The following is a 24406-nucleotide window of genomic DNA, read 5'->3' on the forward strand; positions in this document are numbered from 1 at the left end:
CAGGAAAGTGTTAGGATGAACTGAGCATATGAGGATTTTATACAAGGACAAGTTGCTTCTTTCAGAAGTGCAACATTATATCACAGCTGAAATGTACTTGATTGACTTTTTATGCCCAGAGAATGAGATGAGGGAAGAATTGATCTTTTTGGTTTACTGCTCTTTGAGGAAGCAATCTTTGTTCAGATCCTGGGTAAAGTCTCAGTTCTACTCCTAATAATCAATTTCCCAGAACCAATCAAATAAAGGACTCCTGCAAATTTCTTACCTCTCATATATGAGAAGCATAAGTCAAGTCATAAAGTCACAGCTAACATGAATTTCTATAGCAGAAATGCTTCACTGTGCTTTAGTGTTCAGATCAATGATTCTAATCCCCAACAAAAGGCCATACACAACTTTCTAATAAAACATTTTTCTTATATATTTAAGAAGACTAATCTATTCTGATTACATTTCTTTTTCCAGTTCCTCCTAATGTTGAAGGACAGCTTGAAACTCCCCAGCTCAAGAAGGTCATTACTAATAACATGGTGGTTCTGCATTGTGAAGCATCTGGCCACCCACCTCCAGTTCTTACGTGGCTGAAGGATGGGGTACCTGTGAAAGCAAGTAACAACACTCGTATCCTGCAGGGAGGCAGGACATTAGAGATTCTCAGTGTAGCCGTGTCAAATGCCGGTGGCTACACGTGTGTAGCAAGCAGCATTGCTGGTGAAAGCCAAATAAAGTACACCCTAGATGTTCTAGGTAAGGTATTAAAAAACATGAGTTATTCCTGTAAATTCACAATTGCAAAAGGATAGTATTTGTTAAGATCAGAGATGAGAGTAGATCTCCAGCACTGATTTGCCTAATGAGCTTGAAGATCACTGAATGAGCTTGAAGGTAACTATCAGATTACATTCAGACAATCTGATGGATGAAGTGCTTTTTCTTGGTCTGTCACCTCACTCACATTGAATGCTCCCAATATGTCTAAATGCTAAGGCAAAAATTTGTTCATATTCAGCCTTTGCTACACTCATTAAACCAGGTTTTGTTTACTTTAATCCTTGTTTATGAACTCCATTGTTTAAGTGAAACTTCTCCAAGCAGGCATAAAGACTTGAATTACTCCCATTGGACCGATTTCTGTCTGAAAAGTGTAAAACCTTTCTTGGTCCATACATTTCAGAATAAAGTGGCAAAACTGGTACACAAATGCAAACATATCATTTTTTCTGTTACTCATGCAGAGAATATTTCAGCAAGAGAATGCTTCTATACTTCTCCGTTTTTTCTTTATGACTTGATTCGATAATTACAAAGGATATTGTAATGTATGGATCTATTTTTTGAGAGCAGTGATTCCCTTTAGCACTACTTATGGACTGATAACTTACCTGTTTGCATTGATTTGTGTTTTCTGCGCATGCACGTCCTGCAGCCCGCTCTCTCCTTCTCTCTGCAATGTGAATGCCTTTATTTAATTGATATGTAGATGCCCAGATACAACAGATATGATGTCATTTGAAGATAGTTCCACATTTATTCACCTAATGGGCCCATAATTTTCACAGAAGTTAAAGCAAGTGGCAGTGGTTGTTTCCTGGAGCATGCAGGTATATTTGTACTTTGAAATGTTTGGCATTGTTCAGCAGAATGTAGCTGATTGCCCGAAGTGCCCAAGAACCAATAGATTGGTAATTGTGCAATATGTAAGCAATTACTTGCGCTAGTACTTGCACAGCTTACCTTTCTGCAGTGCCTCCAGCCATTGAAGGGAATGAAGAAGCCTCCAATGCCTCAGTAATTGTCCATAATCCTCTGGAACTTGAGTGTAATGCAGCTGGAAGCCCTCCTCCAAATATCATGTGAGTAAGTCATTGCAAATGCCTCGATCACAAAATAAACAAACGGAAGTAGTAGCGATAAGATCCTTAAAAAGAACCCCTCACCATGAGGCAAACAACTAGCAACATCAGTTAATATTTTTAATATGTTCATGTTCTTTATTCCATTTCTATTGTTGTCTTTCTGAATATCCATCCTTTCATAACAGGATAAGTGGAGGTGATGGCTTACAGGGCTAACCTGACGGGTGATCCCTGGATAAAATACCCTATAGGTTTCAGCGCTCAGTGCGGTGGTAGGAGAGGTATTTTAGGTCCCGGTAGGGTTGTCTCTTCATCGTATTTTCTGGACCCTGCATGACATGTGGAAGTGAATCCAGTCTGAAATAGATAAGTGCATTGTATGCAATGTTAATTGTACAGAGTGACATTCCACTCATTTTTCAAGGGCTCTACCAGTTATGTGCTTGTTTGAATTTCCAAGGCTGCTCCTTCATTTGTAACATATTTCCAGGGGCAACCATATAAAAAAACACAGTATTATATATCAGAATCCTTAACTGAAGTAAAGCAGTAGTGTAAAAGTAGAGACCCTTTGACTGTGGTAAATGACATCTGACACCATGACCAGAGCCAGCACAGAAGTCTCTTGGTAGAACTACTTTAATTGTTAACCCAACAACAGGAATGCATGTGATTATCAAGGAAAACTTCATCTAAAAATTTCTACACACACTGGCTGTTGCAACCTTTTAAGAACCTTGAAGAAATTTTAGGCCCTCAACTGCTCAAAAAGTTTCCTAATTGTACTTAATAAAAGGCTGTGTCTTGAAAATAGGCTGAGCAGTTCACAATAATAACAAAATAAAGAGAATGTTGGAAATGTTCATTAAAACAGATGATACTCAGAGGGGAGAATAGAAATACATTTTGGGTTGGTGACCTTGACATGGAATTAAGAAAAGTCGAACTTACATTTTGGAGAAGTTAAATGTTGATGAAAATTGGTCTTTAAAATTCATTAGCCTGCAGAAATTACTGTTTAAAATGAATGATATATTTTCTCAGCTTACGATTATTAAGAAATGCATTGATCCTCTGCGCATTTACAATGAACAACTTGAAACTGCAACTATTTGAATCTTGTTGATTTAAAAATACATTATGTTTTAGGTGGATGAAAGATGGGCAACCAATTAAAAGTGCAGCTGGTGTTCAAATTACAGCCAATGGCCAGAAGTTGATCATCTCCCAAGCCCAGATCACTGACACAGGCAGATACCAGTGTGTAGCTACCAATGAAGCAGGCAGTCAGCAGCGAGAATTTAATGTTGTTGTTCAAGGTAACCCCTGAATGTCAAGAACAGAGTTTCAAATTCTGTTCTGAATTTTTGTTTTATGACTCTGTTTGCCTTAATTAACATCAATTAGAAGCCATGTTTTTAAAATTTTCTAAATACTATTCAACTGGCATTCCCTCATTAAAGAAATAACTTATAAGGTAATTCCTTCTGTAATGATTGTCCATTGTTTATTGTCCATTCATTGTTCCACTCTTCTGATTTAGGATTCACTAAGTTAGCTTTATGTCAGAAATTGACAGCTAAAAATTATGTATATTACTGTGTAACTGGAATAAAATATGCTTTTTCTCCCCAATTCAATACAGTTTCCCCAACAATTAGATCAACAGGCCCTTTGGAAAGATCAGTTGTGGTTCATAAAACAGTGATCCTGCAGTGTGTAGCTAATGGCATTCCACACCCTACCATTACATGGCTTAAAGATGGGAGGCCGGTAAACACTGCAAGAGGAAACATCAAGGTTTGTTCACTCAGTAAATAAAAACACATTAAATAGTGTAAAATATTTTAGCTGTTACCTGTAATTTTATGTTGCTAGTGATACGTGGTCAAGAAATTATAGAGATAGCTCTTTCCAAAGGAAATATATCCCAAGGAGACAGTAATACATTGTTCTCAATTTTAGGTGCATTTCATCAGAATCACAACACTGCTAATGGTGCAGCAGTGTCTCACCAGAGTGGTAGTCTATGATATCTCTGGAATGAATGAGAACACCATTGTTAACATTCCTAGGGGTGGTGAGTGGGGTGATAGTGCAGTGACTCATTTCATCTCCAAAAGTGGACCCTAACTTAATTACAATTAATAAGAGGTCTGACAAAGGTCCTTCAATGTAAAACTATAACTCTTCTTTCTAAGGACACTGCCTGACTTGCAGATTAGCAGATTTTCTCCTTTGCTGTTAAATATGACTCCAACCCTGACACAATGTGCTTCAAGTCTGATTTACACTGTACAACCTATTTGGAACCTATTCATTGACTTACTCTATCTTGTTTCTATAAACATTTTTTCCAGAAATGTCAGTGATACTTCATCCTAAATGTTGAAGATCAGACCTTTCAGCAATTAGGTGGAAGCAGACAGCAACTGTGGTTATGTGAAGGAAAAAAACAATCTATGCATCACACCAACCTCTTACAAATACATTTCTTCCCGTGCCTTAGTTGCTGCCGTCCTACACCATATTCATTTTTGCAGCTTGCTGTTCTGCAAGACTACTTTATTGACTCAAACATCGGCAGCTGGGATGCATCAACACAGGGATTTTATTTCAATCATTCTGAAGAATAAAAAGCAGCAAGGCCAGCATGGAGAGGCCACTTACACACAAGTGTTTCTCCCTTCTATTGCTGTCCCTTGCTGCTTAAAATGGGTATGTCAGCCCAGCCTCTCAAGATAGTGTTTCCCAATTCTGTATCTCCTGCACTATTGTCTCTTGTAATTTATCCATTAATCTAAACAGGATGCTTGAAATCTTTCCCTTGCATTGCCACCCTTTCTTCATAACTTCTCTATGACACACAATCTCCTCCTCGCTCCTCCCCTGTGCTCACTTGGTGCCATGTATCCTACTGTCAAAAAATTTATAAAAATTTAAACCAGATCGTTCCTTCCTTCCTTCTTACACATCAGAGCAGCTGCTAAACAGTAACCATAGAAATAAAGTTGGTACAGTACAGGAGTACATCAGAGGTTGCTCCGACTACAGCAAGTATCTCACCTTCCAGCTGAGGTCAGCAATTTTAGCTCCATTGAACTGGAAAAGCATAAAATCAAGCAGGTGTAAAGATTAAATTTACATAAAAACTATATTTGTAAATTTTCCATTCCAAAGTTTTATGTCAGATTAGAATGCGGGGTTAAAAGAGATTTTAAAATGAGTATTGGGGATCAGATCGCTGTTTTGAACTCAACAAGCAGCGCGGGTAGGTGATTGGTAACATTACGTGATATTACTGTGTTTGTAGCTGGAGTATACGGGTCACAAGCTGCAGATTATGAACGCTCTGCTGGAAGATGCAGGCCAGTATAACTGTGTGGCCACAAACACAGCTGGAGAAGCCCAGCAGCACATCAGACTCAATGTGCATGGTAAGAAATACATAATTACTATGTATGCCAACTCCATTCTCCTTCCAAAGTTCACATTATCAAAGTGTGTATGCAGTATACAACTCTGAGGTTTGCTTTTTCCAGATAGCCACAAAACAAAGAGAAGCATAGAAGAGAAACAACAAACCCACCCTCTGTACAAAAACAGAAAGGCAACATGCTCAGCAACCCATAAAAGCCCCTCTTCCGCACAAAGAAACTAACAAAACGGAACAAGGACATCAATCCCCAAACCCTCTCCTCCTGCACAAAAAAATGAGAAAGAACAAATGAAAACGTAGAATATAAAAACCCTAAGACTAAAAATGTCTATAGCTGTCAAAAGGGAAAGCATAATGTTACATTGCCACATTCTTCAAAGATTTTGTTGCCAAAAAGAAAACTAAAGAGCGATCAAAATTTGTTTGAGTTGTTTGGGTATGTGTGCTTATCACTTCCTCTCATGATAATGATCAAGTGACTCCACCAGTGTCTTCCAGATGGTGCACTTGCTCAATGTTCCTTTTATTTGTGGAACTGCTTTCTACCCCATCGCTCTCCCCTCAGAGAACCCACTCTTCACCTCCCTGCCTGTGCAAGTGACCAGCCCAGGTCCTGCTTTAGTTTTCCTTTCCAAGACCCTTGAAGGTAATTGTTACCTCCTCGACTTGGGCTCTCAACCATGTTTCACCCTCACCAATCAGGTTTCTTTCCCTGCTGACCATGATAGAAGCAGTCTGTATCAAAGTCACAAAAATGTCATGGACTGGTTATCCAGATAAAAGTTTGTCCCTCCATATTCAACTCAGCCTGCTTGCAGACGGTAGTATAGTTGGCCATGACTTTTCTTGATCCATCTGGATGTGATTGTTCTCTCCTACCTCAAGCATCATTTAAACTGTAGCAAGAGTATCTGCTGGTATGGGTCATCTTAAAATATATCCCATGGATTGAAAGTTTTCTCTTGTTCTTCAACTTATTAAATGTGCGGTGCTGTTGGTTGCTGCTACAACAAGATACCGTGCAGAAGAAATTCATCCTTTCTTATATAAGCACTTGACATGCAATGTATTGATATTTGTGCATTATCTCAGCTTTTAACTATTAATTGAATGCATTTCAGTGGAAATATATTAAATACATTTCAAAAGTGGAGTTAAGCTTGCACATTCCAGGAATCTGGCCATGGGTAAGTGAAATCAAAGACTGTCAGGCAATTCAGTGAGAGGAGGGTAGTAGTTCTTAAAGATTAAGTGGTTCGGTGCATTCTCATCCGGGAAGGACGTAGATCCGCAAAATCCAAAGCTCTCTGTATGATGAAAGAGAAACATTAAAATACAGCAAAAGAAAGTTCTGATAAAGGGTTTTCAAACTGAATAGCTAACAGTCTTTCTCTTTTCACAGATACTGCCTGACCAACTGAGTTTTTTATGTTTTTATGTCAAATTTCCAGAAATTGATGTTTTTTTGATTTTCAGATGTCAAATGCCAGACAAGACATACAAGAAACTAGCTGAATAGAGAAAGATCAGAAGTATTGTAAACTAAGCGTTGCAGAGAGATAATGAATGAGCTGATGTCTAACTTACTTGGAAAATAAGTCCTATTGATAACAAACAGGTAACAGGATGAGAGAAAGGAAGATGATTAGGGACCAAAAAAGAGATTAATGCATGGAGAGAAAGTGGATGGCAAAGGTAGCAAATGAAGTCAATACTGCCGAAGTCAGAATAAAAGGGAAGATAATTAAATATTGGATAGCTAAACATTGATAAAGTCTGGCAGTGTGTCTGGATGGGAAATAAGATTCAAAATTTTACTTATTGCAATTGTTTTCAGACTCTAGAATGATGACAAGAAACTAGAAGATGGCAGAAATTGTTTTAAAATAAAATGTATATCAAGATGGATTAACAAACACATTTCAATCAGTTTAACTTGGTAGTGATAATAAATTAGTTGGAATTGATTAATTTATTGAGATAGCGTGTAATGTAGGCCCTTCTGGCCCTTCAAGCCACGTTGCCCAGCCACCGTCGATTTAATCCGAGCCTAATCACGGGACAACTTACAATGACCAACTAATCTACCAACCGGTATGTCTTTGGACTGTGGGAGGAAACTGGAGCACCCGAAGGAAACACATGTGGTCACGGGGAGAATGTACAAATTCCTTACAGGCAGCTGCAGGAATTGTCATTTGGATAATTATGGATTAATAAAAGAAAACTAGTAATGATTTGGTAAAAGTCACCCATAAATAAATTGGTTGAGGCAATTCATGAGGCAAAGTGGTCAATACATATGCACAGTGGCCACTTTATTAGGTACAGGAGTGTACCTGGTAAGGTGTAAAGTGGCCCCAGAAGTGGAGCCTGGTATGATCTTCTGCTGCTGTAGCCAATCGCTTCAAGGTCTGATGTGTTATACGTTCAGAGATTCTCTTCTGCACACCACTGTTGTAACAACGTGGTTATTTAAGATACTGTCACCTTCCTGTCAGCTTGAACCAATGTGGCCATTCTCCTCGCTCCTATTTCATTAACGAAGTGTTTTTAACCTATAGAACTGCTGCTCAGTGTTTTTTTTTGTTTTTTTTTGCACCATTATTTGTAAATTCTAGAAACTGTTGTACACAAAAATCCCAGGAGGTCAGCAGTTTCTGAGATACTTAAACCATCCCATCTGGCAATAACAAGCGTTCCATGGTCAAAGTTACTTAGATCTTATTTCTTCACTGTTCTAATGTTTTGTCTGAACAATAACTGAACCTCTTGATCATGGTTTTATGCACTGAGTTGCTGCCACATGATTGGCTGACTAGATATTTGCATTAGTGTGCAGGTGTACCTGATAAAGTAACCAGTGAGTGTAGATCAGCTTTCGGAAGGGTTCTGATAAGGTGCCACATGATTTCAGTAAAATTGAGTTAATGGAAGAAAAGTGATAGTGACAGCGTCGTTGCAAAATTAGCATTGACAAGAAACATTTATGGTAGTTTTTTGAGCTTGAAGAAAGATTATTGTCTCCTTTGATGGTAAGGTCCTGATTACCTGTTGGTAATTTAGATGTGCATGCATCGTCCAAAATTTGCAAGTGACATAAAACTTCTACATGTGATAAATAGTGAGGAGGATAATAATAATGGACTCAGAGAAAATATAATGATGGTATGGAAGACACCTGTCTGTCAAATGTAATCAGAATAGTAGAAAGAGACTTATTTTGTGAGGAAGAACAGGGAAGGCTGAATGATATAAAGGGTACGGTAGGTAGAGAAACAGAGAGACTTTGCAGAAAATGTACACAGAGCTATGAATATAGCAAGCCAGTTTGAGAAAACAGATTAAAATTTCATGGTAAAGATCCTGAGCTTAGAGAACATAGAGGCATATATGATACAAAAGACTATGAACACTGGAATAAAAAAGTAAACTGCAGGAAGAAGTCAGAGGATCAGGCAGCATTTATAGATGCAAAGGGTGTTCGACATTCTGGGACCAGGCACAGTGTCTTGACCCAAAGCATCAAACATCCCTTTGCTTCCATAGATGCTGCTTGAACCATTGAGTTCTACCAGCAGTTTAATTATTGCACCAGATTCCACACTTACGGTTGCTTGTGTTTGTAATATGTCATCTTACATGGATATGCTCAGCATTCAGCCAAACAGACCAGGTTGTTATTTATAATCTATCTCACTTAAATTATTTCTTCTCTCAACCCCCGAGCGGTATATTTCCACCTTTGTCAAATTCGCCTTAACCCCCCACTCCCCCTGTCATTCGATGTTATCAGCTTCAACCACTCCATGTAGCAATCCGTTTTATTACTGATGGGAAATTATTTTGTTTTCCAGAACCTCCGACCATCGAAGATGGGGGCCTAACTCTGAACAAGACGGTAATAGTTAGAAATCCCATTGAACTGAAATGCAGAGCATCAGGAACCCCAGTACCAGGTAGGATGGGAAATTCCAACCCATACTGCAGAGGGGTTGAACTGCTTGTTTGCTTGATCAATGGAATGAATAGCATCCAGTTTCAAGTGTTAGAATTTCACCAGAAACCTTCATTTAAGTACTTGTAGTTTGGGGAAAATGTTCAATTGTTTCAAAGGTAGACATTCATAAATTTTTTTTAAAAAATGGACTTCTTTTTTACAAATCCTTAGTTGACAAAATGTAAATGCTGCAACAACGATATGTGATGTGGCTTTGATCATGGCGCATCACAGACCTCAACCAAGCTTAATGTGGTAGACATCAAAGCTGGTGGTTGGTTCTGGCTGTTCTCTGTATCAATGTGGTAAGTGCACTCAAAATGAAAGAAGCACAGATGGCTAAGGCAAGCCAGGCTTCGTCACAACGACTCCTGAGTTTAAAAATCCCAAGGACTGATATCGAACACACAAGGTCTTATGCAGGGGCCATTATTTATAGCAGTACACTCCACTGTGATACATCAACTTCAGAGAAGCAGGAACAGGTGGAAAATGTAAAGATTGCAGTTAATATCAATCCACCAGGGAAACTCTGGATTAAATAAATAGATGTGATGGTCTGGTTCATTAACATTTCAGAACATGTGATTTAATCTGACCACAGGAAGCTCATGAATTACACATATAAAATGGAATGTTTATACAGTGTACAAGTAATAGGAACATGAAATCTTGTGAAGTTAATGAATATGGCAAAAGTGGAACAACATTTTTGGTGTGTCATTTGCAAAATATTCTCTTCTGTAATAACTCAATCCCTGTCAAACCCTTCTTATTTAAAGCATATTTTGTGTTTTTTTTGAACATCAGCTATAACATGGTTCAAAGACAACCAGCCAATCAACACAAGATTTGGAGCATCCATATTAAATCGGGGACAACTTCTCCAGATTGCTAGTGCCCAGGTAACAGATATGGGTGTGTACAGATGTGCAGCTATCAATGTGGCTGGAGCTGCCGAAATAACCTATAAGGTGGATGTTTATGGTAAGCAAATACATACTGTGCATTTCTTAAGTTAGTATATAATAATTGAATTTTAATGGAAATTTACGCTTGCATAACAGTGCAGTGAACCAGTACTTTGCACATAGTGTTAGTCTGAGCATAGCTGTATTTATACATTTTGCTTTAAATTCCAACATAAACTTACAGTGACATACCAAATAATAATTGATAGGACTGGATAATCAAGTCCTATCAATAAAAGCGATGTCTCTGCCTGACTTACCTGATTAGATAACGCACATAATTGTGAAGAACCTCAGACCAGAAATGCCTGCTAGAGCTCTTTGTTTCCTGCACGTGACTTTAGGCATTAATTTATGACAAATTAGGAGCTTTCATAAATGCACATAATCTTGCTCTGGAAATGAGAGTAGACTGAAAAAAATATTGAAGTAGCTAGAAGTATTAAAAAGTTGTTGAATAATTCAAGTGGCTCAAGCATGTTGTAACACACATAAAAGTTGCTGGTGAACGCAGCAGGCCAGGCAGCATCTCTAGGAAGAGGTACAGTGGACATTTCGGGCTGAGACCCTATCGGGTCACCTCTCATCCTCCGTCACTCCAAGGAGAAAAGGCTGAGTTCACTAAACCTATTCTAATAAGGCATGCTCCCCAATCCAGGCAACATCCTTGTAAACCTCCTCTGAACTCTTTCTATAGTTTCCACGTCCTTCCTGTAATGAGGCAACCAGAATTGAGCACAGTACTCCAAGTGGGGTCTGACCAGGGTCCTATATAGCTGCAACATTACCTCTCAGCTCTTAAACTCAATCCCACGATTGATGAAGGCCAATGCACTGTATGCCTTCTTAACCACAGAGTCAACCTGTGCAGCAGCTTTGAATGTCCTATGGACTCAGACCCCAAGATCCCTCTGATCCTCCACACTGCCAAGAGTCTTGCCATTAATGCCATATTCTGCCATCATATTTGACCTACCAAAATGAACCACCTCACATTTATCTGGGTTAAACTCCATCTGCCACTTCTCAGCCCAGTTTTGCATCCTATCAATGTCCCGCTGTAACCTCTGACAGCCCTCCACGCTATCCACACACCCCCAACCTTTCTGTCATCAGCAGATCTCATGTGCTTTATTCATAATACTCGTCGCATTAAAATAGTCACATCTCAAACCATCGGTTTGACTGCATCCCTTCTCTGTCACCTGCCTATCCTCCGTTTTGCACTGTCTCCAAGCTTTCTCTATTTGTGAGCCAACCTCCCTTTCCTCCGTCACTTCAGTTCCGTTCAGGCATTGTTTAACAACTGAGCTAACTGATTCTTTTAATACAAAAAAAACCTATGGCAATTTCACATGCATAGTCAAACATAGCTCTGGAAATAACTTCCAATTTATGTTAAAGTATTTCAGCCAATGCATATTATCAGTGTTCAGTGTGCCAAAAACAACAGCACTGACATGAAACCAAAGTGACGTTAGTGAATTTTTTGCAAAGATCAAGACGGTGGAAAAACTGCCCAAATATACAAAGATATATACCTACAAAGTTCAGGAAAGTGATATTATAAAATATTGCACTGATTCTGATGTTATAATTATGTTAATTGCAGTGGCGTATCTAAGGTATGGCAGGAATGGCACTTGAAGGGGCGCACAACTGAGCAGTTTCTATTAAAGTCAGACAAGCCATCCTCAGATAGTGAAAAAAGAATTTTCTTCAGATGTATGATCTGTCTTTGATTATCATGGCCGAGGAGGAAGTCAAGTCAGATAAATCCGAGTATGACGGGATTAAGAGTGAGGCTGCCACAGAGAACGTGGACATGACAGGAGGGGAAGACGATGGTGGTGGTGGTGGTGATGTTGAGTTTATTGATGAGATTTTACCTGACGAGATTGAACCTGACGACACTGAACCTAGTGAACTGGATGGTGTCTAAAAGAGCCTCGAACTGTCATACCAGAATCATTTACTGCTTTACTTGGCAGTAATGATAATGACTGTGTATCTTTTTTATTATGGGTGGAATTTAATGAATCAAGGGGTGGCACTGTATGCTGCATGCCAACAACATTTTTGCACATACCATCTTGGGCATGTGTGCCACAGGTTCGCCATCCCTGTATGATGGTTTATATCAGCTGGCTTGCAGTAAAGGCAACCCATGCACTGTGTTTTAATTGACATGAAAGAATGGTCATTATCTGACCAGACCACATTATTGAGTTCTCATGTTGATGATTTCACTCTGCAGTTCCTCCAACAATATCTGGCAGCAGTGACATGGTGACTGTGGTGGTAAACAACCTTGTTAGATTGGAATGCGAGGCCAGTGGTATCCCGATGCCAAGCATGACATGGCTGAAAGATGGCAGCCCAATTGCCAGCTTTTCAGATGCTGTTCAGGTAATTCTAATTTGTGCTTTATTGTACTCATTACATGAAAACATAGAGTTGTGCTGAACTGACTTTCTTCAAAAGGAAGCAACTTACACATCAACCAGTTTTCAGGAAGAAAAATCCTTCAACCTCAAATAAGATGAATGAAATTTAGTCTGCATCTACCTGAACCCTGGGAGGCTTCCTGCTTTTTACCAATAGTACTTTATGGAATTTTCACTAAGTAGGCACATAGGGCCCTATTTCAACATTGTACCAAAGTTGCCCCCCTCACAATGTAGCCATTTGATGAACTTGCAGCATTATTTTTGCCTAAATTGATGTGTTTAAAAAGTTGCAGTGGGATATTAATTTATACCTTTCCGCCTTTGGTAAGAAGAGTTGTCCCTCACCAGTCTAATACAACCCAGGTGTGGTGCTATCAGCCCTAGTGCCCTTCCCTTGGACAACATCGGTGGCGTAGAGAGGGGATACTTGCAGCATGGGCAACTGCCGATCTTCCCTCCAACCCTGCCCAGGAAAGGCCTGCGCCCCGGAAACCTTGCAAGGCGCAAATCCATGGTCTCACGAGACTAACGGATGCCTAAAAAAAAATCTCAGTAAAACTGAACATTGATTATGATATAAACCTCTTCAGCTTTGCATTCCCAGCATGCAGAGCTACAGTTGAAAGCTGAATTAACACAAACAAGTATAATCCTTTGTAAATGTAAATATGTGTTTTTGAATTCTTTTTACTATTTATGCACAATTTTGTGTTATAATATTTGATTACATCTGCATTAAATTAGATTTGTGTTCCTCCTGTGCTGAAATAGGCAGTCCTCTGGTAATGAATAAATAATCAGCAGGAGCAAACTGCACATTCCTGCCACAAATCTAACTGACCACATTCACTGCCAGGAAGGTGGTGACTACTTATGTGGACTGTTGGAATCCGTAACTTACACATTTGACGCCTTATTTGTGAGCTGGGTGGTGACTGAAATGTTGATGTTCTTGCTTTGGAATTCTTGACCACAAGCAATCTGCAGAATGAGATAGTACTGAATAGTCCCTGAGGTGGCAAGATGTAGGACTGTTCCTATGATGTTAGGAAAGGAGGACTCAGGTTGGAAACAAAATTGCAGTCTACCCAACTCTGTTCCGGTGAGTAGTCTGGAAGGGATGGACACTTTGCTGACTGAATTCTAAGAAGGCCTGATGGACATTTCACCAAGTCCATCAGGAGGTTCTGTGGTGCACCCTAACTCTGTGAGCTATTTCAGCAGTCATTTAAAATTGTCCAAAAGAGGTGTACATTTAAGCTCACTATCCTTACATTCAGTAGGACCACTTAATGTTAAGACCAATACCCCCAGAACAGATGCTTGCTCATATCCTTTAAATTTTGAAATGTAAAATTTGTGGCATTTCAATTAGTGAAGCTATTCAAGACAGAGAAAATTTCAAGGTAAATGGATCAGTTTTTGAATATTAAGGTAATCAAGGGACATGGAGATACTACAAAAAGGCGACGCTGAAATAAAAATAAACAAATGTAATGATCTAATTGAATAGCGGAGCAGGCAGGAGAGATGTCAGGCTTACTTCTACTTCTATTACGTTCCTGTATAAAGTGAAAGCTAAAGATGTCAGTAAGTTCACACTAGTGTTCTGTAAAGTTCTTTGCTTTAAGCTTTTTCATTTGCTTGCAGGTTGTGTCTGGGGGTCGAGTGCTTGCTATCACCAGTGCTCAGATCAGTGACACTGGCAAATACACCTGTGTAGCCGTGAATGCTGCGGGAGAACAGCAGAGGGACATTGATCTCAGAGTTTATGGTAATGTTATTACAGACTCCACCTGTTCCTCCAATCCTTTTTGCATGGTGTTCCCTGATGCATAGGTTTAAAGTACTCTGGGATTCACAAACACAAACAAGGACCAATTTGCTGGTAATTAGTTTATTGTTGTCACGTACGGTGATACAATGAAAAGTTTTCCTTTGCATGTCATCCAAACAGATAATTCCAGGCATAAGTACAGGTTTTCCCCACTATCGGAAAGTAGAGCATTCCTATGAAATGGTTCGTAAGCCGAAATGTCGTAAAGTGAAGAAGCAATTACCATTTATTAATATGGGAAAAATTTGTGAGCATTCCCAGACCCAAAAAATAACCTACAAAATCATGCCAAATAACACATAAAAAACCTAAAATAACAGTAACATATAGTAAAAGCAGGAATGATATGATAAATACACAACCTATATAAAGTAGAAATACTTTCCTGCAGCACTGTCTAGCGCAGCGAAAACCTCACGGCAGCACTCTCGGCGGAAGCGCTCTCGGCAGAAACACTCTCTCCAGTAACCTTTAAGCTATGAAGCTGCCAAATTATACCAAATGACACATAAAAATACACAGCCTATATAAAGTAGAAATAATGTACAGTGTAGTTTCGGGAAGACTCCAATAAATTGCAGTTTCGTCACAGTTAAACACTTGCTTATATGAATAACCACCTTCTGTAATTATTTTCTTCAGTTCTGCTGGGAACTTTTCAGCAGCTTCAGTATCAGCCAAAGCACTCTCTCCAGTACACGTTAGACTATGAAGCTGCCCTCACCTCGGAAACTGATCAAACCACCCATGACTACCTTTAAATTCCACTTTTGCAACACTTTCATCACCATCGTCCAGTGCTCTCTGTTTCAGCTTATTAAAAAGGCTGGCTGATTTCTCCTTAAGTATAAGGAAACTTAACGGAACACCACGCTTTGTATACCCATCAATCCACTCAAGCAATAGACTTTCCATTTTATCCATTATTGGATGCCAACTAAGAGAAACAACTTTGCTATGAGCAGAACCAACAGTAACATCGGCAACTTTCAAAATTCTTTCTCTCTACATATAAATAGTGAGAATTGTGGACGCAGGCAAGTTCAACGCGCGGACAATGTCCTTACTTTGTTCACCACGATCGAAACATTTAATTATGTCGAGTTTTATACTAAGTGTAACACCCTTACGAGCTCTTTTAGACTTTTCCGATACCTTAGAACTCATCTTGCTAACGGATGCAGAAAATAAATCGAGATAAAGCACGCGTTTAAGCAATGGCGGCTAGAATGCAGTTCCGGCGGAGGAACTTGGCTGTTCGGGCGCTCACTGTCTTTTTTCGTAACAGTGAAAACACCTTCTGTTAGCGAAAACAGGTAACTAATGTAGGTCTTTCGAAACAGCAAGGTGTCGTAAAGCGAACGTTCGGAAAATGGGGGCCACCTGTACATTGAAGCAGTGCAATGGAAACAGTAGGAAGCATAGATAGAGTCACTAGAGGGAAAGCTAGTTTTCATGACAACTGGTCTGAGTACACACAACTCTCTGTGATTTTTTTTGGATTCTACATTCCCTCTGAATATTTTTTTCATTTAAACACCTCACATGTATTGATCTTCCATATAATTGAGTAGCTCATGTCACTCATGTTCCATATACAGTATGTCTTTGAAAACGCAGTTCTTAATCCTCTAGATTGTAATGTTTGGTTTTTAATTATCTGATCTGTGGTAAAGATGACTGCAAATGACCATCCATATGGGAAGCTGCCTACTTTGATCTCAGTTATCGTTGCTAAGACGTAGAAGTTGATGAAGATATTGTTGGCGCCAGTCCACCAGGAGATAAAAAGTTTGCAGAGCTGATTGAACTAGCTTAGCTAACTGAACACCATAAGTATCCCACCGCAGTCCCATGGTTCAAAGCACGAGCTTAAAGTCAGGTGAAACTGACAGTGATCTTGTCATTGAACAGAGGATAACTGGAAAAAAAACATTGCAAGTAGGTGCAAGTTTACAGGTGTTGTTGGATTGAATGGTTTGTGTGTTCTGAGATGTACATCGTCAAAAGAGGCTGCTCTGAGATGAAACTGAATCTTAAGCAGGTGATTGATCTTGTTCAGATAATGGAAGCAGTGGCCAAGCAAGCATATGATGTATAACATCCCTCGGTGAGGTCAACAGACCCAGAACTGGCTGTTCAGCATCTGGGAAAGGGAAGTGCCATTGGACAGACTGATGTTATCACTGTGAGAGCACACAATGCTGGCTTGAGTAGTACAGAGCCAAAGTGATTGTCATGTTTGTGGTACCAAGGGACATATGTAAAGTTGACTTGAAAACAAAGAAGGGTTAATGGTGTTGTAGGAACTTGGTGGTGTTACATGACCATAGTTTCATTTACTGTGAGTGTCACATTGAAGCACCTGTGTGAGGCGGGACTATGACGTCAGTATAACAAGCTGTGACAGACCACTGGGACTTTCAGAGGAGAGGGAGAGGAGGAGACAGAGAGAGAGAGAGAGAGGAAAAAAAGATAAGTAAAAGTAAGTATTGGACCGTAAGCTGTCAGCCGTAGCTTGCTGTAAAAATGGGTAAAGTCTGATACTCTTCCATGCCCAAAGGATTGGGTTGATTAAAGGCACACCGTGCACATTGGATGTGTGACTGTCACTTCGTATGATCCATATGTGGATTTTGTTGGAGTATCCTGTGGCAACCCTTACCTGGATTTGGGTGTGTTAAGTGGTAACCACTTGTGTGAAGGGATATTCTGTGACTGTCACCTTGGGATATTTCTACGTGGATTTCAGAACGACTCGACGGATAAGATCTTCGACAACTGTTACTTTGTTTTCCCAGTGTGGAACCTGTGGAATTCTTCGTAATCGCCTTCTCTCTACATTTTAATGTGGATTTACAAATCTCTCCCCTCACTTATTTTGTGGATTACTGGACCTTTCTACTTTGCCATCTTTAAGACTTTAAGAACTGTTTCTAAGCTTGACAGTTTGGGAGCTACACACACATAACACTGTTAACTTAAGTTCATTTTGTTTAATTTTCTATATTTCTGAGTAGGTACTAATAAAGATGGTGGTTTTAACATTAAAACCTGACTCAATTTGTGATCCATTGCTGCTGATACGTAACAGTGACAAAGCAGCAAAAACAAAGGAGCTGATTGTGGACTACAGGAGGAATGGAAACAGGCTAACCCCTATTGACATCAATGGACCTGGGGTTGAGAGGGTGAACCGCTTTAAGTTCCTCGGCATGAACATCACTGAGGATCTCATGTGGTCTGTACACACTAGCTGTGTGATGAAAAAGGCACAACAGCGCCTCTTTCACCTCAGACTGTTGAAGAAGTTTGGTATGGGCCCCCAAATCCTAAGAACTTTCTACAGGGGCACAATTGAGAGCATTCTGACTGGCTGCATCACTGCCTGGTATAGGAACTGTACTTCCCTCAATCGCAGGATTCTGCAGAGAGTGGTGCAGATAGCCCAGCACATCTGTAGATGTGAACTTCCCACTATTCAGGACATTTACAGAGACAGGTGTGTAAGAAGGGCCCAAAGGATCATTGTGGACCCGAGTCACCCCAACCAGCTGCCTCCATCTAAGAAACAGTACCACAGCATTAAAGTCAGGGACCAACAGGCTCTGGGACAGCTTCTTCCACCAGGCCATCAGACTGATTAATTCACACTGATACAATGACATTTCTGTACTATATTGACTGTCCTGTTGTACATACTATTTATTACAAATTACTATAAATTGTACATTGTGCATTTCGTTGGAGATGTAATAAAGTTTTTTACTCATGTATGTGAAGGATGTAAGAAATAACGTCAATTCAATTCAATTCACATAGGTGATCTGCTTGGATTGCTCACAATAGGTGAGAATTCTACTGAAGTTCTCTCTACGTTGTATACATTGATGAGAAGGCAGTGTCAGTGAAAAGTGAATATTGGTTATGTATGAGCAGGAGCTGAAGTGCCGTTAGCCAGCTGGTGCAGTGGGATCTTCCACTTTCTTCATACCCAGACTGGGGAAAGGATTAAGGTAATAGGGATGGGTGAGATCAGAATGAGAAATGGTGGAGGGTGGAGGAAATACCGGCTTCTTTGACTGAAGGAAAAGATTCAATTTGGTAAGTCAGAACTAGCTAACAAAATTCAGCGTGAATGGAGGAAGAGCAGGAGCTCGAAGGCTTTGGGTATAATTGCAGTATTCAAAGCATAACGTGGCATAGATTTTAAAAACATAACATGTGCATTACATAAGAAGTTAAAATTGTGGAAGAGCTATGATGCTATGGAAAGCAAGTATCGAGCTAATTAAATTTTCTGATTAGGCTGCTACAGTGTTTCCTGTACGATAGAGTTACAAAATACACGTGGACTAAGATGTTAACTGTCCTGTGCTATCACCAGTGGGATCATCAGTTGATCTGCCACCTGTCTTCAGGAGTCTCGGCCCGCTATGATCAAGACTCCCTCGAGGTGGTGGGCCAGCATTGCTAAAGCACAACCTCCCACTGGTGAGCTTAAACACTTGGCATCTGCCTCTGTCAGAGTTGTTGGTCACTTCCATCCAACAGATAGTCTGCTCTTCAGGTGTCTATGCAACTACTGAAGTGTTTGCAAGATATGTATACACTGTCTGACTATCTGCCCCTCTGGACATACTTGGTCCACACCCATGCTGATCCTTTCTCTGCTGCCTCAGCTACAGACCTGCTGGTTGACTTGATCTCTCTTCTAGTGAAGCCAAGGTCACGCAGCCACTTCTGGAGAGTGAATGCAATAAACCCACGGCAGCCTACTTCGAATGGATATATAGATACGGTTAAGTTCACAATAATAAATGCAGACAGATACCCACTACAGCTAGGTGGAGGACAAATTTTCATTGCCGTTCATACTTCATGTGCTCACCCACAGTTTGACTCAGATTGGAGGTTCAGGCAGTGCTCACTTTAGATTGTCCAAGTACAGCAGATTTCTATTTGGGGTGGCATCAGCTCTAGACATCTTCCGGAGAACAAAAGATAGTTTTGTGTTGATCCAAGGTTTGCCAGATGTTGCAGGTGACTGGGAATACAGAGTAAATTAAAATGAATCTAGTAGGTATGCAGTATATCAACATTTTGAAGAAGGAAGAGAATGATTGAGATAAAAACTAGGGCATTATTGCTATGTGGATGATCATACAATCTTTAAACAAACTCTTAGGACCTCGGCATGAGTTGCTAAATCACAAACCATTAGGATGTGGTCAAAGAAACAAGAAGTAATGTTCTGGCATCCAATCAGCTGCTTTGAATTCACAACAACTTCTTTCTGAGCCATCAAATTATTCCCAACAACCTGTGATGTGTTGTCCTTTATATTTGTGTAGTTTAATCACACTACTCAGAAAATGGAGATGAGCAAGGTAACTACAGAGTGAAGAACCTGTCCCAGTGTGGTCATAATGTTACAATTTTCATGTGTACAAGCTTCTGTTGGATGTTTGTGGTGAAACCTTTGAGATTCCTCTGATAGCCTCAGCCAGTGTAGAGAGATAAGCATTAACACTGGCTGCATACAAGTTTTTGTGGAAAGCAGTCGGAATACGAATGCTCTGGGCTGATGCATCTTGAGCTGATGCTCTAATATTGGTTGAGGTTTGTCACGACTGGAATAGATGGGCAGTACTGCAGTCACATCTCAGTTTCTTGCAACAGTGAGGAGATATGACCACCCTCTGCATGACCCATCCAGTATGAATGGGAAGGAGAATGTTATGTTAATGTTTTGTTATCATTTTACACTAAGAGGTAGTGGCTCAACTTCCAGAATTGTGTGATTCTTTGAGGATGTAGAATTGTTGCTCCTCTATAGAAAAACAGTTATTTAAAGCACTTGTGTGAATGTCACCCATGTATATACCACAAGTACAAAGATGCCAGAATCCTGGTCTGGTGCCCTGGAATGGACAAGAAGTCAGAGAACACCGAAGAAAGAAACACCAACAATGTTATGACATCTCAAGAATTCATCATTCATTCTTCTTATCCCAATGTCTTGGCTGAACAAACCTGGTCAAGGATGCATGTGGATTTTCACGGTTCATTTATGGAACTGAAGTGGTCATGATCACATTCCAAATGGAAAGAAGAATCATCTTCTCCAAAGTCAGCATGGTTTCGTTAAGGGGAAATCTTACTTGACAAATCTATTAGAATTCTTTGAGGAAATAACAGGCAGCCTTTTCTGGTTGGTTGCCGATGACGAGTGGTGTTCTGCAGGGGTTGGTGTTTGGGACCGCTTCTTTTCATGTTATATGTCAATGATTTGGATGCTGAAATTCTTGGCTTTGTGACCGAGTTTGTGGACAATGTGAAGATAGTTGGAGGGGCAGGTAGTGTTTGTAAAGCATAGTATTTGCAGAGGGAATTAGACAGATTGAGAGAATGGGCAAAGAAGAGGCAGGTGAAGTATAGTGTATGGTCATGCTCTTAGAAGGAATAACAGTGTAGTTTGTTGGTTGAGTTGGTGGTGAGGAAGGCAAATGCAATGTTGGCAAGCTGAATGGCCTACTGCTTCTAATGCCATTATGTTCACATAATTACAGAACAGACCATCTGCTGAAATATTGATGGGTAGATGTGTCAGAACATATTTGTGTATTGTGAGGCCAGAGTTTAGTTTTGCTGTACATTCCAGTGTGGGCATTCGACTAGCGACCCGAAGGTCGTGAGTTCGAGCCCCAGCCAACGCAGCGTGTTTGTCCTTGAGCAAGACACTTAACCACACAGTGCTCTGTGATGACACCGGTGCCAAGCTGTATTGGCCCTTGCCCTTCCCTTGGACAACATCGGTGTTGTGGAGAGGGGATACTTGCAGCATGGGCAACTGCTGGTCTTCCATACAACCTTGCCCAGGCCTGCACCCTGGGGAGTGAAGACTTTCCAGGCGCAGATCCATGGTCTCACAAGACTAATGGATGCCTTTAATTTACATTCCAGGAGGAACAACATGTTCCCATAGCTGTGAGTCACTGTTGTGAAATAGATGAACTGTTTGTGCAATCTGGTTATGGAGTTGTTTTATTGATTGAAGTAGTCACAAAGTTCCCTCACTTTTACTGAGAGCAATATAGCTATGAAATGCAGAAGCTGCTGGGGCGGAGGGTGACAACCAAGGAAACTCTATTGTTGTCCTGACTGGGTAGGAGAAAAGGATGAGAGCAGAGGAGAGGGGAAATGATGAGTTGTTTATGAAGTCATTGTCATCTGTGTTGTGGGGAGGTCACAGTCAAGGAAAAAACAACAGGAGAAGCAATGGGTTAGGAATAATGTAAACTTGATGAAGACCTCGTCCTTCATGTGGGCATGTTGCAGTGTTCAGGTCTCAGTTTCCACTTGCAGCAATGGAAGACAGTTATATAAACTCTGTTTCAACAAAAATCAATAAATTAATAAAATACAGAATTATACTGCATTTAACAGTATAGAAAGTACATCATACACCTTTTTTTTACATAAAATCACCTTATGCAGTTTCAAATCAACCCACAAAGTACCATATTTTGTCAATCCACATATTCTACAGATTTCCAGATTTTTAGAAACAGTGCAGTAGAAATGACGGAGCAACTTTGTACACTTATTCTGTTAAATAATTTTCTTTTAGAAATCTGTTTTCTGAGCCATTATCCATCAGAGTGCAATGGATAAAGCTAAAAGATTGCCAGTCTTGTGAACTGTAGAATATTAGACATATATAAACAACTACATTGTTTATATGAGCTCATCAAATCTAATTTGAGCTTTTAGAAAAGTTGCATTTGAGAAATCAAGGACAGTGCAGCACAGGAATGAGTCCTTCAGCCCACGCCATCTGTGCCAGTCAAGATGTCAAGGTTAAACTGTATGTGATCTCTATCCCTCTGTTCCCTGTCTGTTCATGTGCCTGGCTGAATGCCTCTTGAACATTGTTGTTTCCACCACTTCAGCTGACAGCACGGTCCAGAATCCTACCACTTTTTATGGAAGTAAAAACTTGCCATGCAAATCTCCTTTAAACTTTTCCTTTCCCATCTTAAAGCTAAGGCCTCTAGTATTTGACATTTCCACCCTGGCAAATAAAACTCTGGCTATCTACCCCATCTTCTCCTCTCGTAATTCCATTTACTGTGATCAAGTTGCCCCTCAGCCTCAAACCCCGGGTCACAATATGGCTTCATAACTTTTATATTCCACACCCCATCCAATGAAGACAAGTATGCCCAACACTGCCTTTACCACCATAATTCTTGTGTTGTCACTTTCAGGAAGCTACGCACCTCCCTCTGTACATCGGTGCTCCTGCTCCTATGGGTCTTGCTATTTACTGTGTACTTTCTTCTGACAATTAACCTCTGAAAGTGCAACACCTCACACTGTCTGGATTGAATTTTATCTACCATTTTTCTGACAGTATTCCCAACTAGTCTACATCCTTTTGAATCCTGTGACAGCCTCCCTCACTATCCACAACTGTATCATTTTGTGTTAGTAACAGAAATGGAATGAAAGATGTGTAGAGAGATGATCCGGATCACATTCAGCTCTAGAAACACGCATGAGTAGATTGAAGAATGTTAATTAATATTAATTAGCAATAAAAATATTCACAGTCAATTCATTGCATATAGTGACCACAAATGAAATAGTTTTCAGATCATATGTGAAGCATCCAATCTAAGGGATGTATTCTGATATGGGATATTCATGAGTAATACTGTACTTTGTAATTCACATTCTAATAATTAAAAATTAAAAGGTTATTTTAAGATTGAAATAAATGTGATGCATTAATATCAGATTATATCATTGTAAAATATCTTCCAGCATATAAATCTCTCTTAATCACAATTTCAAAAGAGAATTATGAAAATTAAGACATTGAGACTGTTTTAATCATTTTAGAGTACAGTGTGTGCTTTTCTAAAGGTACTTCATATCTTCCACCCAGACCTGTGGCATAAGTGTAAAATTAAGGCCTCAAACAGTTCTTCCAAGAGAAGCAATACTTCATCTGCAAATCTTTTGGGGTCGTTTATTGTATCCTCTGTTCTTGAAACAGCCTCCTCTACTTTGGTGAAACCTGACATAAATTGGAGCACTGCTGCTCCATCCGCCCAAAGTGGGATTTCCTGGTGGCCAACCATTTTAATTCTATCTCCATTCTCATTCTGACATATTGGTCCATGGCTTCCTCTTTTGCCATGATGAGGCCACTCTTAGAGTGGAGGAACAACACCTCATATTCTGTTTGGGTAGCCTTCAACCTGATAGCATGAACATTGATTTCTCCTTCCAGTAAAAAATAAATTCCCTCCTCCCCATTCCTCTTCTTTCATTTTCACTCTGGATCTTCACCTCACCTGCCTGTCACCTCCCCCTGGTGCCCCTCCATCTTCCCTTTCTCCCATTGTCCTCTCTCCTCTCCAATGAGATTCCTTCTTCTCCAGACCTTTTACTTTTCCCACCCACCTGGCTTCACCTATTACCTTCTAGCTAGTCCTCCTTCCTCTCCATCCCCCACCTTTTTATTCTGGCATCTTTCCCCTTCCTTTTCAATCCTGAAGAAGACTTCGACTTCGGCCCAAAGAGTCGACTGTTTATTCATTTCCTTAGATGCTGCTTGACCTGCTGAGTTTCTCCCGCATTTTATGTGTGTTGATTTGGATTTCCAGCATCTGCAGAATCTCTAAGTGCAAAATATTTTTTTTCTCTAGTTTAATCCTTGTTTCTAGTGTTCATGGGGGTTAAGATGTTTGGTGTTACTAATGCAACACAGGCTAATAGGGATTTAATATTGTAATTAGAGAAAGCTTTTGATAAAATCAAGCACAGCTGTAGTTGA

General features: G+C 40.0%; 1 protein-coding gene across 4 annotated transcripts in view; it reads left to right on the forward strand.

Annotated features, from left to right (window-relative positions):
- hmcn1 (hemicentin 1) overlaps nt 1-24406 on the forward strand; it is a 551025-nt gene that overhangs the window by 317459 nt on the left and 209160 nt on the right. For all 4 annotated transcript variants that reach the window (XM_063064023.1, XM_063064025.1, XM_063064024.1 and 1 more), the window contains exons 32-40: nt 469-750; nt 1748-1856; nt 3009-3178; nt 3505-3659; nt 5173-5296; nt 9156-9257; nt 10109-10285; nt 12527-12678; nt 14370-14493. In XM_063064023.1, the coding sequence (XP_062920093.1) occupies nt 469-750; nt 1748-1856; nt 3009-3178; nt 3505-3659; nt 5173-5296; nt 9156-9257; nt 10109-10285; nt 12527-12678; nt 14370-14493 (1395 nt within the window). The remainder of the gene's footprint in view (nt 1-468; nt 751-1747; nt 1857-3008; nt 3179-3504; nt 3660-5172; nt 5297-9155; nt 9258-10108; nt 10286-12526; nt 12679-14369; nt 14494-24406) is intronic.

The sequence above is a fragment of the Mobula hypostoma genome, chromosome 12, assembly GCF_963921235.1.
Source record: "Mobula hypostoma chromosome 12, sMobHyp1.1, whole genome shotgun sequence".
NCBI classification, from domain to species: Eukaryota; Metazoa; Chordata; class Chondrichthyes; order Myliobatiformes; family Myliobatidae; genus Mobula; species Mobula hypostoma.